At 37.6% G+C, this 12473-nt stretch overlaps 1 protein-coding gene across 3 annotated transcripts in view; it reads right to left on the bottom strand.

The window, feature by feature from the left end:
* The window catches only part of SGCD (sarcoglycan delta), a 1642153-nt gene that overhangs the window by 499893 nt on the left and 1129787 nt on the right, over window positions 1-12473 (bottom strand). For all 3 annotated transcript variants that reach the window (XM_053718718.1, XM_053718720.1, XM_053718719.1), the window contains one exon: window positions 10934-11119. In XM_053718718.1, the coding sequence (XP_053574693.1) occupies window positions 10934-11119 (186 nt within the window). The remainder of the gene's footprint in view (window positions 1-10933; window positions 11120-12473) is intronic.

The raw sequence follows: 12473 nt of genomic DNA, 5'->3' as shown, positions 1-12473 counted from the left end.
GATGCCGGCCCATTTTTGGTGAACAACCTGGGTTGTCCTTGCTGATTGGACAGCACAAATAAACAAGTGCTGTCCATGGTACTGAACCAAAAATTGTCTGGCTCCTTAGCTTATATGCCTTCTTATTCAAATAAAGATAGAAAGAGAACGAAGAAAAATTGATAATTGGAGTAAATTAGAAAGCTGCTTAAAATTGCATGCTCTATATGAATCACGAAAGAAAAAATTTGGGTTCAGTGTCCCTTTAAATGTGTTATCAAATCTAGCTTATGTAGTGTTCTCTTTTAATGGCGACCTCTTTCTACAAATAGAACTTAGTCACTGCCCTTAAGTAGAATTGGTTTCAGCACCACTTTATCTTGATGGAAAAAATAAAACATAAGGTTCCTCTGACAGAGACAATGAAGTTCTGAAACTCCTAACTGAGGAACTAGCCAGAAAAAAACAAGGTAATATTACAAACAGGTGTACTTCTCATAAAGACTGAAACCAAAAGAAGATCCCAGCAAGGAGCGAGTGTGTGACGGCATGCATTTAGCTGCCCCTTTCCCTAATCACACACAGACTGACCAATTCCACTCATGAGAAAACCCAGCTCTGCCCAAATAGCACCAGCTATGCCACCTCCACCCACCTTGACTCTGCTTAAAGAACACCAACAAGTCCACCCATAGATCTCCCTGACTCCCCAGCCTCCTGGCTCCAGATTGCCGCCATCTTTGGTATTTGTTTCTTTCCGAAAACAACAAATGCACATGCCCTAGTAAAAACTGAATATGTACTGGAAGAAGGAAAGGTGTCATATAATGTATTTAGGGTTGAGAATGGCGATTTAGTTTCTCTGTGCATGTTGCATATCACCATATAATCCAATTTCCATAACCGCTAACATTGCATTCATTAATGTCACATGTTAAGGATGAATAATCACATATTCCTCAACATCCTAAAATCATTAATTACACCATTTGTTAGCTGCTTATTAATTTACAGTAAAGGTCAATTAGGTTAACAAGGCCAATATGTTTAATGTTTCTTAAAGAATGTTCATCTCATGGCACCCACTCTTAATTTTAGTTTTATTATCTAAACCTTTTTGTAGGGTAGTATTAAAGGTTTACTTAGATAAAATCATAGCATGCAAAGGTTTTAAAAAAACAAAACAGTATTTTACATTGAAACACTATAGATTTAGAGCCCTCACTATGCTCTAATTTTGCTGAAGGAAAACTGCAATATTGGTCGGTTACAGGATATTACATTCTACTATGAATCAATTTCGCTCCAGGAATTGTACAGCTAATAGAATACTTAACTATGTACATTAAGTTAAAATATGTTATTCTTTGTTGCCCAGAGACACTTAAATAAGCCGTGAACCAGGGGCGTATTAAGGCATAGGCCAACGAGGCCGGTGCCTAGGGAGGCAGATTTTCAAGGGGTAGCAGAATTTTGAGTCCCTAGGGCCACTCTACTGAACTCAGGGCCGGGTGGCTAAATCAACGAATTACAAATGACTTAAATGGCTGGCCCAGCTATTGCTGTCCTATGGGATTGTATGTGGATGCGCATGTCGTGGTGATCGTGGAGGCGGAGCTCACTTGTGCAGCCTGGCCTGGACTGAGAGGGAATGCGGTATTCTTCCTGGCTCCACCGCGTGATTGAGACTCACACAGACTACACAGTGCAGTGTGCACTACACCGTGACCACTGTGAAAAAGCATATGCCTTTCTCCCTTCAATACATCTTCATTAGACATTAAAATACATACGGATTAGTCACTAAATACTTGTACATTTACTGTTTGTCTATCTGTCATACATTGAAAAGAATAAGTATTTATTGCTGAATCTATACAACTATGTGACTTAAAACACAACTTAAAATATGTTGTATGCATTTAATACATTCTAAACAATACAAGTATATACTTTATTATGATTGTATCATGTGACTTTATCCCCTAGGATACAATTCCTAAACCTATCATAACTACTGTTGTATTTTTAAGTACTTTTAAAGGCCAGTTTGTATATTCATTACATATTTATCCAAGCAGATATTTTGTTTAAATAACTGTCAATCACCAAAGAAGATGTTTAAGGTTAAACAACTATCTACTGACAAACTATCATACAGTGAAGGATATTTTTTTCTGATATAAACACTTTAATCATCTGACTTGCAAAATAATGTCTTAATATATATATATATATATATATATATATATATATATATATATATATATATATATATATATATATATATATATATATATATATGTGTGTGTGTGTGTGTGACCAGAGTGAATTCAAGCCCTGATGAACATCTACTTAAAAAGGCATTAATTTTTTTCATTTTTTACACCCTGCCCCAAAAATACTATGTCTAAAAAAAGGCCTTAAACCTGGGGTGGGGTTTTGAGTGCCTAGGGCAGCACAAAACCTAAATACGCCCCTGCCGTGAACTGTTTTATCACTCACTCAATAATTTGAAATGATCATAATTTATCATTTGTTTGCCAAATTCCACAGCACTGATCTACTCCAAACCACAACACAATTAGGGACAATGAAGTTATTATTTTTATGCATCTGAAATTAATCACTGCATTCCAAAAAGATCTGCATGCAAAATAAATAACTTTTTTAAAAAGCATTTAAGAAGAGTCAGTTTGTTAGACACACCCCTTGAAAAGCCTCTTGAATGTTCATTATCTTACTTCCTTTGCTGTGGCCTATTAGTGTCAGATATATAAACAGGTTCCTGCACATATGAACCAATCACAGTACAACATATAAGAGTGTCATGGTTCTGCATCCCATGGGAGGAATGAACAAACAGTTTTCACAGTTAAATTACAGGAAAAGCAGACACAACAGGCAATTGAAGTGTATTGCATGTTCTACATTGCAAATTTGGCAATATGGACATTTTGCGTTTAATGTCTTTTAATAGATAGCTTATTATAAAATGAGAGGCTAATTCAACCGATTGATTTAGAAATAACCTGACAATTTAAAGGTCCCTTTCATGTTGTCATTTAACAGAAATAAGCTTAAAGAGGCACAAAAGTCAAACTTGAAAACTCCAACGGTTCAGATAGAGAATGTGATTTTAAACAACTTTTCATTTTACTTCTATGATTCTCTTGGTATCCTTTACTAAAAATAGATACCTAGGTAGGCACAGGAGAAGCAACCTCTGGGAGCTAGCTGCTGATTGGTGGCTGCACATGTATACCTCTTGTCATTGGTTAACCCAATGAGTTCAGCTAGTAGTGCATCGCTGCTTCTTCAACAAAGGATTTTAAGAGAATGAAGCAAATGTCATAATAAAAGTAAAGTTTAAAGTTGATCAAAATTGTATTCTTTAGCTGAATCACAATAGTAATACTTTGGGTTTCATGTCCCTTGAAAAACGACCTGTCACATTAAAGCAAAACTATGTTATAAAACCACGTTAATTAGTATTGGAATATTTAGTTTTATCTCCATACAGCATGGTACAACAATATGTATTTTCCTAAGCTAATTTGTTGGGCAGATGTGTGTTACTTTGAAAAAAGGTGCATTTTTTTCCTGTTGAAATGCGTTGAGACCCTGTATTCTGCAACAAATGGGAGGACTAACGTTATCTCAGGTAACACTATAGTATGTTTGCTCTACTTCTTTTTTTAAGTATATTTTTATTATTTATTATTAAAGTTTTCAAATAAAATATTACTAATTGTCAGACTGCAAAAACAATATTATTATCTGGAATTTGCAGAGCGTCAACAGATTCTGCAGCACTATTAACATATCTCTCATGGCTTTCTGAGGATATGATTCTGAGTGAAGGGGAACAGAAGTGTTTATGAAGAAGAAATTTCGTTTTTTTATGCTACATAGTTTGCTTTTCCTTTTTTAATTTGTTGCACAGCATGTTTTATTAAAGGGACATTGTAGTGGAAAAATGTCATGTTCTAATTTGAGTATGTAATTTTACCACCACTTGTTGAGGAACCCTATGGGGCCGATTTAACAAACTGTCAATCAGCCCCGATGCAGCTGTTTCCGTGCAAGCCTTCAGGCTCTCCGGAAACAGCGGTCTTAAGACCGCTGCTTCTTAACTCATACGCCTCCTCTGAGGCTGCAGATATCAATCTGCCCGATCGTATATGATCGGATTGATTGACACCCCCTGCTAGCAGCCGATTGGTTGGTGAATTGCTTGTGCAATGTTAAATGCCAACAGCGTATGCTGTGCGGATCATGTCGGGCAGACACTTGATAAATCAGCCCCTCTGTGTTTAATTCCTGCAAAGTCTCGCTCAGAAGCCACAAGCGCTGCAGCCACTGATCACCAAGGTCTTGTAACTGCCAACTGGCTCACTAGCTATTTCCTGCATGGGTCCACCTGTTCTCTCTGGATCCCAGGTAAAATTCCACAATTAGTAGATTAGAGCATGTCATTTTTCCACTATAATGTTACTTAAATATAGTGAAGTGGACATTAAAATATATGCTCTCCATTCACAAATGAGTAAATCATGCCATGCTGAGAAAACGTTATATATACCATGACAATTATTTAACTGTGTATGAAAATAGTGTCATTCAGAGCAACTGCTAGCATGCTTAAAACTAAAGTGGTAGATCTCATTTCAGTTCTAGACAAATGTCAGCAATATGTAATAAAATATATTTAAGTTTAGAAAGATTTATATTCACATCACAAATTTGTCAATTTTTATGGAATACTAAGATTTATTTTAAAAGGACATACAAGTGTGATAGTAAAATGCTCTAATGTTATATGTTTTTTTTAATATTGCACTAACCGCCTCACAATGGGGTTATACACATGGTTAAACACAATACATTGCCACTCCTGAGCTGGACACAGCTGATGAGCCAATGAGGACTGGCATATGTGTGTAGCTACCAATCCCTGAGCGGGTATCGTTACTGCCTCTCTTGAGCTGGCCCTGCCGGGTAAGCCAATGAGGACTGGCATATGTGTATACTTACCAATCCCGGAGCGGGTATTGTTACTGCTACTCCTGAGCTGGACACAGCTGATGAGCCAATGAGGACTGGCATATGTGTGTAGCTACCAATCCCTGAGCGTGTATCGTTACTGCCTCTCGAGATGGACACAGCTGGCAAGCCAATGAGGGCTGGCATATGTGTGTAGCTGTCAATCTTTAGGTGTGAATGTGCACTGTTACGCCTGAGTTTAACAAAGCCAATGAGAAGGAGCAAATGTGTAGCTGCCAATGCCTGGCTGTGGAAGTGCATTTTAGCTCCAGAGTGGACTTTAACTATGCATTTAACCCCAATACATAAGTTAAATACATAGAGGAATTTAGTAATGTAATAATAAAACACTCTAACACACTAATTTAATGTGTAACATTCCAGTATTATATTCTACCCTTGCACTACAACCATTACAGACTCGTTAAAGATTAGAAATAAATGTCTAAAATGACTAAATTGTCAGAATGATTAAAAAAAAAAAAAACAACAAAGAAAAAGAAAAGAATAGCAGATATCTAAAAAGAGAAAAAAAAATAAAAGTTATAGAAAAATTGCAGCAAGCGCTATTATCAGTATTAACAATAGACATATTCATTATGTTTGCGTGTTTACAAATGCTAATTTGCCTTTAACAATACAGGGTATTATCTGTGTAATTGTGAGACAAACTGTCAGTCAAGCGAATGTACTTTTCCACAATTCCCTAAAAGTCAATTCTACAGAGTGTGCTGGCATCAGGAACCTTCCTCCTTTCAAGGCTGAGCCAAAATACAAAAATGAACTGCTGAGAACATTGTCTATTATATTTCAGTAATGGCAGAGGACTTGGAGCTTTATAGCTGTTTAACAAGTAAGAAAAAGTGCTCGGGTTTGATTTGGAATTAGCTTGCAAGCAGGGCAAATCCATTGTTCCTGTGTGGGTGCACGACACAGTGTTGTGCTTTAGAGAAAAATAAAATCACATTCCCTGTAGTAAATTGTGTATTAATAGGGCAAACAGAGTAAGTCTGAGAAAGCAAATCACAAAAGCGTAATGTAAAAAAAGAAATAATGTACACAATGAATCATTGTGAATGAATCACCTTATTTGGAATTGGTTTTACTACAAAGTGGTCTTTAAAGAACCACTAGTCTTGCTGCAGTTAAATTGGTAAAAAGTATTCAGCTTATACTATTTGAAAGTGTCATGGGTTGCTGTGTATAAATGCTTTTTTTTTTTTTTTTTTTTTTTTTTTTTTCAGAGAATTTGGCTTTAGATAACTATCTAGCCCTGGATGTCCAACCTTTAAAACGCAGGGCCACATACGATTTTATTCATAGTTGGAAGTTATCATAAATATTTTTTGTTTTAATTCTATTGTAAATGTATTTATATATAAATAAAGATATGTAAACATATAAATCAGTACACAAACCCAGATTTGGGTCACAAACTCCCTGATGACTAGTGGGTATGACCAGCTGTCAGGTGCCACTACTAATTAGTAACCACAAGTAGTGAACAGTCACTGAACAGTATGAAGCAGAGTATGAGCTAGTCACTAAACACTATAAACTATAGCACTAACTGTTTGTGTAGCAGATCCATTTGATTGTACTGCATTGGAACTAGATGTCAGAGACTAGGAGCAGGAAGAGAGCAAAGGAAATACAACAGCCCTTCCTTCCTCTTCCATAGAGATGAGGAGAAAGAGATAGACAATGCAACAATAACTGTATAACCTCCTTATTCATACATTTTGCACAATGATGCCAGTGAGTGACCTTTTTTAAAGTGACAGTCATCTCATTTGTTTACAAAAAAAAATAGATCACTCCGACTAAACATATTGCCACTAATATTTTGATAATTGGGACATTTTATTTTTTGCTCCTTTCTTTGGAAACATTTCGGTGGAGGCCCATTGAGATATGTAAATCTGCAACATAACTATGTAGATACAGAACAGAACTACTGGGTTTTAAAAAAAGTTTAGGAGCTTTGTCACCGTCATAGAACATAGGAACCAATATGTTTTTAAGCACTTTCCTACTGAGCAATTAAATAAACATATTTTCAATTTTATTAAATAGTTTTAAAGAAAAGAACTTTTAGTTTATTTTAAATCTGCTGTATTTAATTGTCTAAAAAGGGTGGAGATTTTTAAAGCTCATTTGAATATCTTTAACAAGAATCTTGTGGATAGAGTTTTCTGTGGGAAAAAAAGTCACCTCATTTATTTGTATCTGCATATATACTACTCGGTGACATAGTTTAAATAATTTTATTTATGGTGATAAGGTTTTGTCATTAAGTGAGCAGGTAAGGACAACAACCCCCAAAAAGATGGTTTGCATATCTAACAGTTTATATATATAATTTGTTAATTCTGGGTTTTAATTGGTAGATCCCCAATGGCAACTTGTAATGACACCTGTTCATTTATTTTATTTTTTTGTAATGCTTTCTACATAGGATGAATCAGAGAACACCTACTGCGAACATACAGATGTTTGGAGCTGATAGTGAATTAGCTATTTGTGAGAGAGGGTGCTGGATAAAATCACTTTGTTCTCAATATATTCCCACTCAAAGCCTTTAATTACAAAGCAAGGCGTGATCCCTGCAGAGACACTGGGATTACTGAGAAAATGATGATATTTGCACAAAATCCTTCCTGAATTTCATTCCTTGTGCATGTGTCTGCATCCCTAGAGGAAATATGTCAAAATATCACCCTTATTTCATGCAGAGTTTTGTGTACTGAGATTTAACTCATTACCTGGCAATACAAAAGCCTTTATCTGTCTATATGTTTCATGTAAAGACACTGGGGATCCAGCTGTGCAATAATCCAGCATCCTCAGATTAATAAGTGTACAAATCATTATAGATAATTCCCATTACATGTTTTACACCCATATCCCCAGTTTGATACCAACACTGCAGCGCCAGATGTGTGACTGTTGTAAATCACCTTATGCAGCTACAGATTATCTGCAAGAATGCCTTGTGTAGCCACATGCATGGGATAAGAATGGTAAAAAATGCTTATTTCAGCACATTCTAAACAATACCCTGCCTTATGTTCTTAAAGCACAAAATACTGATCAACACAGTGCTGTACGTTTTGCATATTTTGTTGTAATAGGAACAGATTTTGCTCCAAGAATATCAAGTGATAATATACAAATCCAGACTATTTTCCATATCTCTTGTTATTATAATATTTTGTTGTGTTCCCTGCATCTTCTATTGTAATATAACCTGATTGTGCTCTGTATCTGCTGCTGTAATATCAGCTGACTGTGCTCCCTGAATCTGCTGCAGCAGATGCAGGGGGCGCATTCAGGTGATATTACATCACCTGAATGCGCCCCCTGCATCTGCTGCTGGTATATAAACTAAATGTGCTCACTGCATCTGCTGCTGTAATATCTCCTAACTGTGTACCCTGCATCTGCTGCTGGTATATAAACTAAATGTGCTCACTGCATCTGCTGCTGTAATATCTCCTGACTGTGCTCCCTGCATCTGCTGCTGGTATATAAACTAAATGTGCTCACTGCATCTGCTGCTGTAATATCTCCTGACTGCTCCCTGCATCTGCTGCTGTAATATCACCTGACTGCACCCCCTGCATCTGCTGCTGGTATATAAAATAAATGTGCTCACTGCATCTGCTGCTGTAATATCTCCTGACTGTGCTCCCTGCATCTGCTGCTGGTATATAAACTAAATGTGCTCACTGCATCTGCTGCTGTAATATCTCCTAACTGTGTACCCTGCATCTGCTGCTGGTATATAAACTAAATGTGCTCACTGCATCTGCTGCTGTAATATCTCCTGACTGTGCTCCCTGCATCTGCTGCTGGTATATAAACTAAATGTGCTCACTGCATCTGCTGCTGTAATATCTCCTGACTGTGCTCCCTGCATCTGCTGCTGTAATATCACCTGACTGCACCCCCTGCATCTGCTGCTGGTATATAAAATAAATGTGCTCACTGCATCTGCTGCTGTAATATCTCCTGACTGTGCTCCCTGCATCTGCTGCTGGTATATAAACTAAATGTGCTCACTGCATCTGCTGCTGTAATATCTCCTAACTGTGTACCCTGCATCTGCTGCTGGTATATAAACTAAATGTGCTCACTGCATCTGCTGCTGTAATATCTTCTGACTGTGCTCCCTGCATCTGCTGCTGGTATATAAACTAAATGTGCTCACTGCATCTGCTGCTGTAATATCTCCTGACTGTGCTCCCTGCATCTGCTGCTGTAATATCACCTGACTGCACCCCCTGCATCTGCTGCTGGTATATAAACTAAATGTGCTCACTGCATCTGCTGCTGTAATATCTCCTAAATGTGCACCCTGCATCTGCTGCTGGTATATAAACTAAATGTGCTCACTGCATCTGCTGCTGTAATATCACCTGAATGCGCTCCAAGCATCTGCTGCTGTAATATCACCTTACTGCACCTCCTGCATCTGCTGCTGGTATATAAAATAAATGTACTCCCTGCATCTGCTGCTGTAATATAATCTGAATGCGCCCCCTGCATCTGCTGCTGGTATATAAACTAAACGTGCTCACTGCATCTGCTGCTGTAATATCTCCTGACTGTGCTCCCTGCATCTGCTGCTGTAATATCACCTGACTGCACCCCCTACATCTGCTGCTGGTATATAAACTAAATGTGCTCACTGCATCTTCTGCTGTAATATCACCTGAATGCGCCCCCTGCATCTGCTGCTGGTATATAAACTAAATGTGCTCACTGCATCTGCTGCTGTAATATCTCCTGACTGTGCACCCTGCATCTGCCACTGTAATATCACTTAATTGTAATAGCTGCATCTGCTGCTGTAATTTCCCCTGACTGTGATCCCTGCATCTGCTGCTGTAATATCACCTGACTATGATCCCCGCATCTACTGCTGAAATATCACCTGACTGTGCTCCCTACATCTTCTGCTGTAATATCACCTGACTGTGATCGCTGCATCTGCTGCTGTAATATCCCCTGACTGTGCCCCCAACATCTTATGCTGTAATATCACCTGACTGTGATCTCTGCATCTGCTGCTGTAATATCACCTGACTGTGATCCCTGTATCTGCTGCTGTAATATCACCTGACTCTGCCTCTGCATCTACTACTGTAATATCACCTGACTGTGATCCCTGCATCTACTGCTGTAATATCGCCTAACTGTGCTTCCTGCATCTACTACTGTAATACTGTAATATAACCTGACTGTGATCCTTGCATCTACTAGTTATATAACCTCACTGTGATCCCTGCTTCTGCTGTTGCAATATCACCTGACTGTGATCTCTGCATCTACTGCTTTTATATAACCTGTGATCCCTGCATCTGCTGCTGTAATATCACCTGACTGTGATCCCTGAATCTACTGCTGTAATATCACCTGACTGTGATCCCTGAATATACTGCTGTAATATCACCTGACTGTGATTCCTGCATCTACTACAGTAATATCACCTGACTGTGATCCCTGCATCTACTACTGTAATATCACCTGACTGTGATCCCTGCATCTACTACTGTAATACCACCTGACTGTGATTCCTGCATCTACTACAGTAATATCACCTGACTGTGTTCCCAGCATCTACCACTCTAAGAAAATCTTGCTGTACTTGGCATAAACTGGTGTAAGATAAAATACTGGTGTATAACTTGACTGTACATCTTACATATGCTGATGTAATATGACTCTTTGTTTGGGTTGCCTGCAAGTAAATGTGTATGATAAACATCTAAGAGCACTGTGTACATTTTGCAAAGTAATAAGCTCCTGTCAGCAGCTTCTCTCCGCTAATGCTGAGGACCCCCCCCCCTTCACATGCAGAGACCCAGTCCAGCTACTCTGGCAGGTTTCCATGGTTACTTACAATAGTAAAGTTCATGACTTTGAGGATCCAGATGGTCATTGCGAGGTTCACTAAGATGAGTATCATGAGGAGCAGGACAAAGAAATAGAGGCATCTCTTCCTCCACCCGTAAATCCCCACCTTGTACACATGAGGTCCCTCGCTGCTGGAGAGTGTGCTCCTGTGAGCATACTGTTCCTGAGGCATCTGTAGGCAGCACAGAAATACAGTCACATTGAGAATGCTACAAGAAAAAAATCTGTGCAACAGTGTCCCTGACATGACCAGAATGCATTGCAAAAAACTGTACAAAAGTGCACTGCTACCAGATTCATTCAAATCAGCATCATATTCAGACTGAAGTGAATTCTCCAAAGCTTATATTTACATGTGGCAATATTTAAACACTGTGTTCTCTGCTACAGATACAACTGCACATCTATTTACTGCATATAGACTTTTTTTTCTGCTTTGACCTGAGAAAGAAAACTTCAAGATTCTTACCTTTTTCTAATTTTCCTAGTTTCTTCATTACCTAAACTTTCATCAAATAACTGTGAAAAGACATGTAGTCTGGTGAAAGGCTCATTATTGTGAAGCAGAGGGAGAATGACAAAAAATAACTACATTTTTGCTAGTTTCTTTTACTGTCAAGTCTTCAGTCGTTACTTCTATTTTACTTGGCAGCAATAGGTTTTCTCAGTCCTTTATATATTAAAAACCTGCTTAGCGAATTGAAGTCTTTTCATCTTAGTCTATGCAGTAACATCTTTGAGTTATGCTCTTTGTTCTATTTTTTGCCTTTTGTAAGAATTAAGAAAGCTGCCCCATTAAAAAAAAAATAATAATTTGTATTTTGTTTAAAATCAAAGAATATGATGTTGGCAAATAAAATGGATCTTTCCTTATTAGTTTTCTTAACATGTCCCTGTAACTATCATTATTTTTATTCATAAAGAATTCACATATTGTGGAAATCTGTATACATAGGTAAAGGGTACAATTCATGGCACATATTTATAGTGATACAATACAGATACAATAAAGCATTTACAGAGACTGTACAAATTGATACAAGATAATGATGGGCATGAATAAATATATATACAGCTTCCATATACATTCACAATAAAAACATTAAAGTGACTGTCAAGTCAAAATTAAACTATCTTGATTTAGATAGGACATGCAATTTTAAACAACTTTCCAATTTACTTTTATCATCAAATTTGCTTTGTTCTCTCTATTATTTGTTAAACGCTAAACCTAGGTAGGCTCATATTTTAATTTGTAACCTGTTGAAGGCTGCCTCTTATCTCAGTGCATTTTGACAGTTTTTCACAGTTAGACAATGCTAATTGATATGTGCCCTATAGATAATATTGTGCTCACTCCCATGAAGTTATTTATGAGTCAGCACTGATTGGCTAAAATGCAAGTCTTTTAAAAGAACTGAGATAATGGGGCAGTCTGCAGAGGCTTAGATACAAGTTAACCAAAGAGGTACAAAGTGTATTGATATAACAATGTTGATTATGCAACACTGAGGAATGGAGAATAA

Source organism: Bombina bombina, chromosome 6, assembly GCF_027579735.1.
Source record: "Bombina bombina isolate aBomBom1 chromosome 6, aBomBom1.pri, whole genome shotgun sequence".
Taxonomy (NCBI): domain Eukaryota; kingdom Metazoa; phylum Chordata; class Amphibia; order Anura; family Bombinatoridae; genus Bombina; species Bombina bombina.
This window is presented reverse-complemented; position numbering and strand designations above follow the sequence as displayed.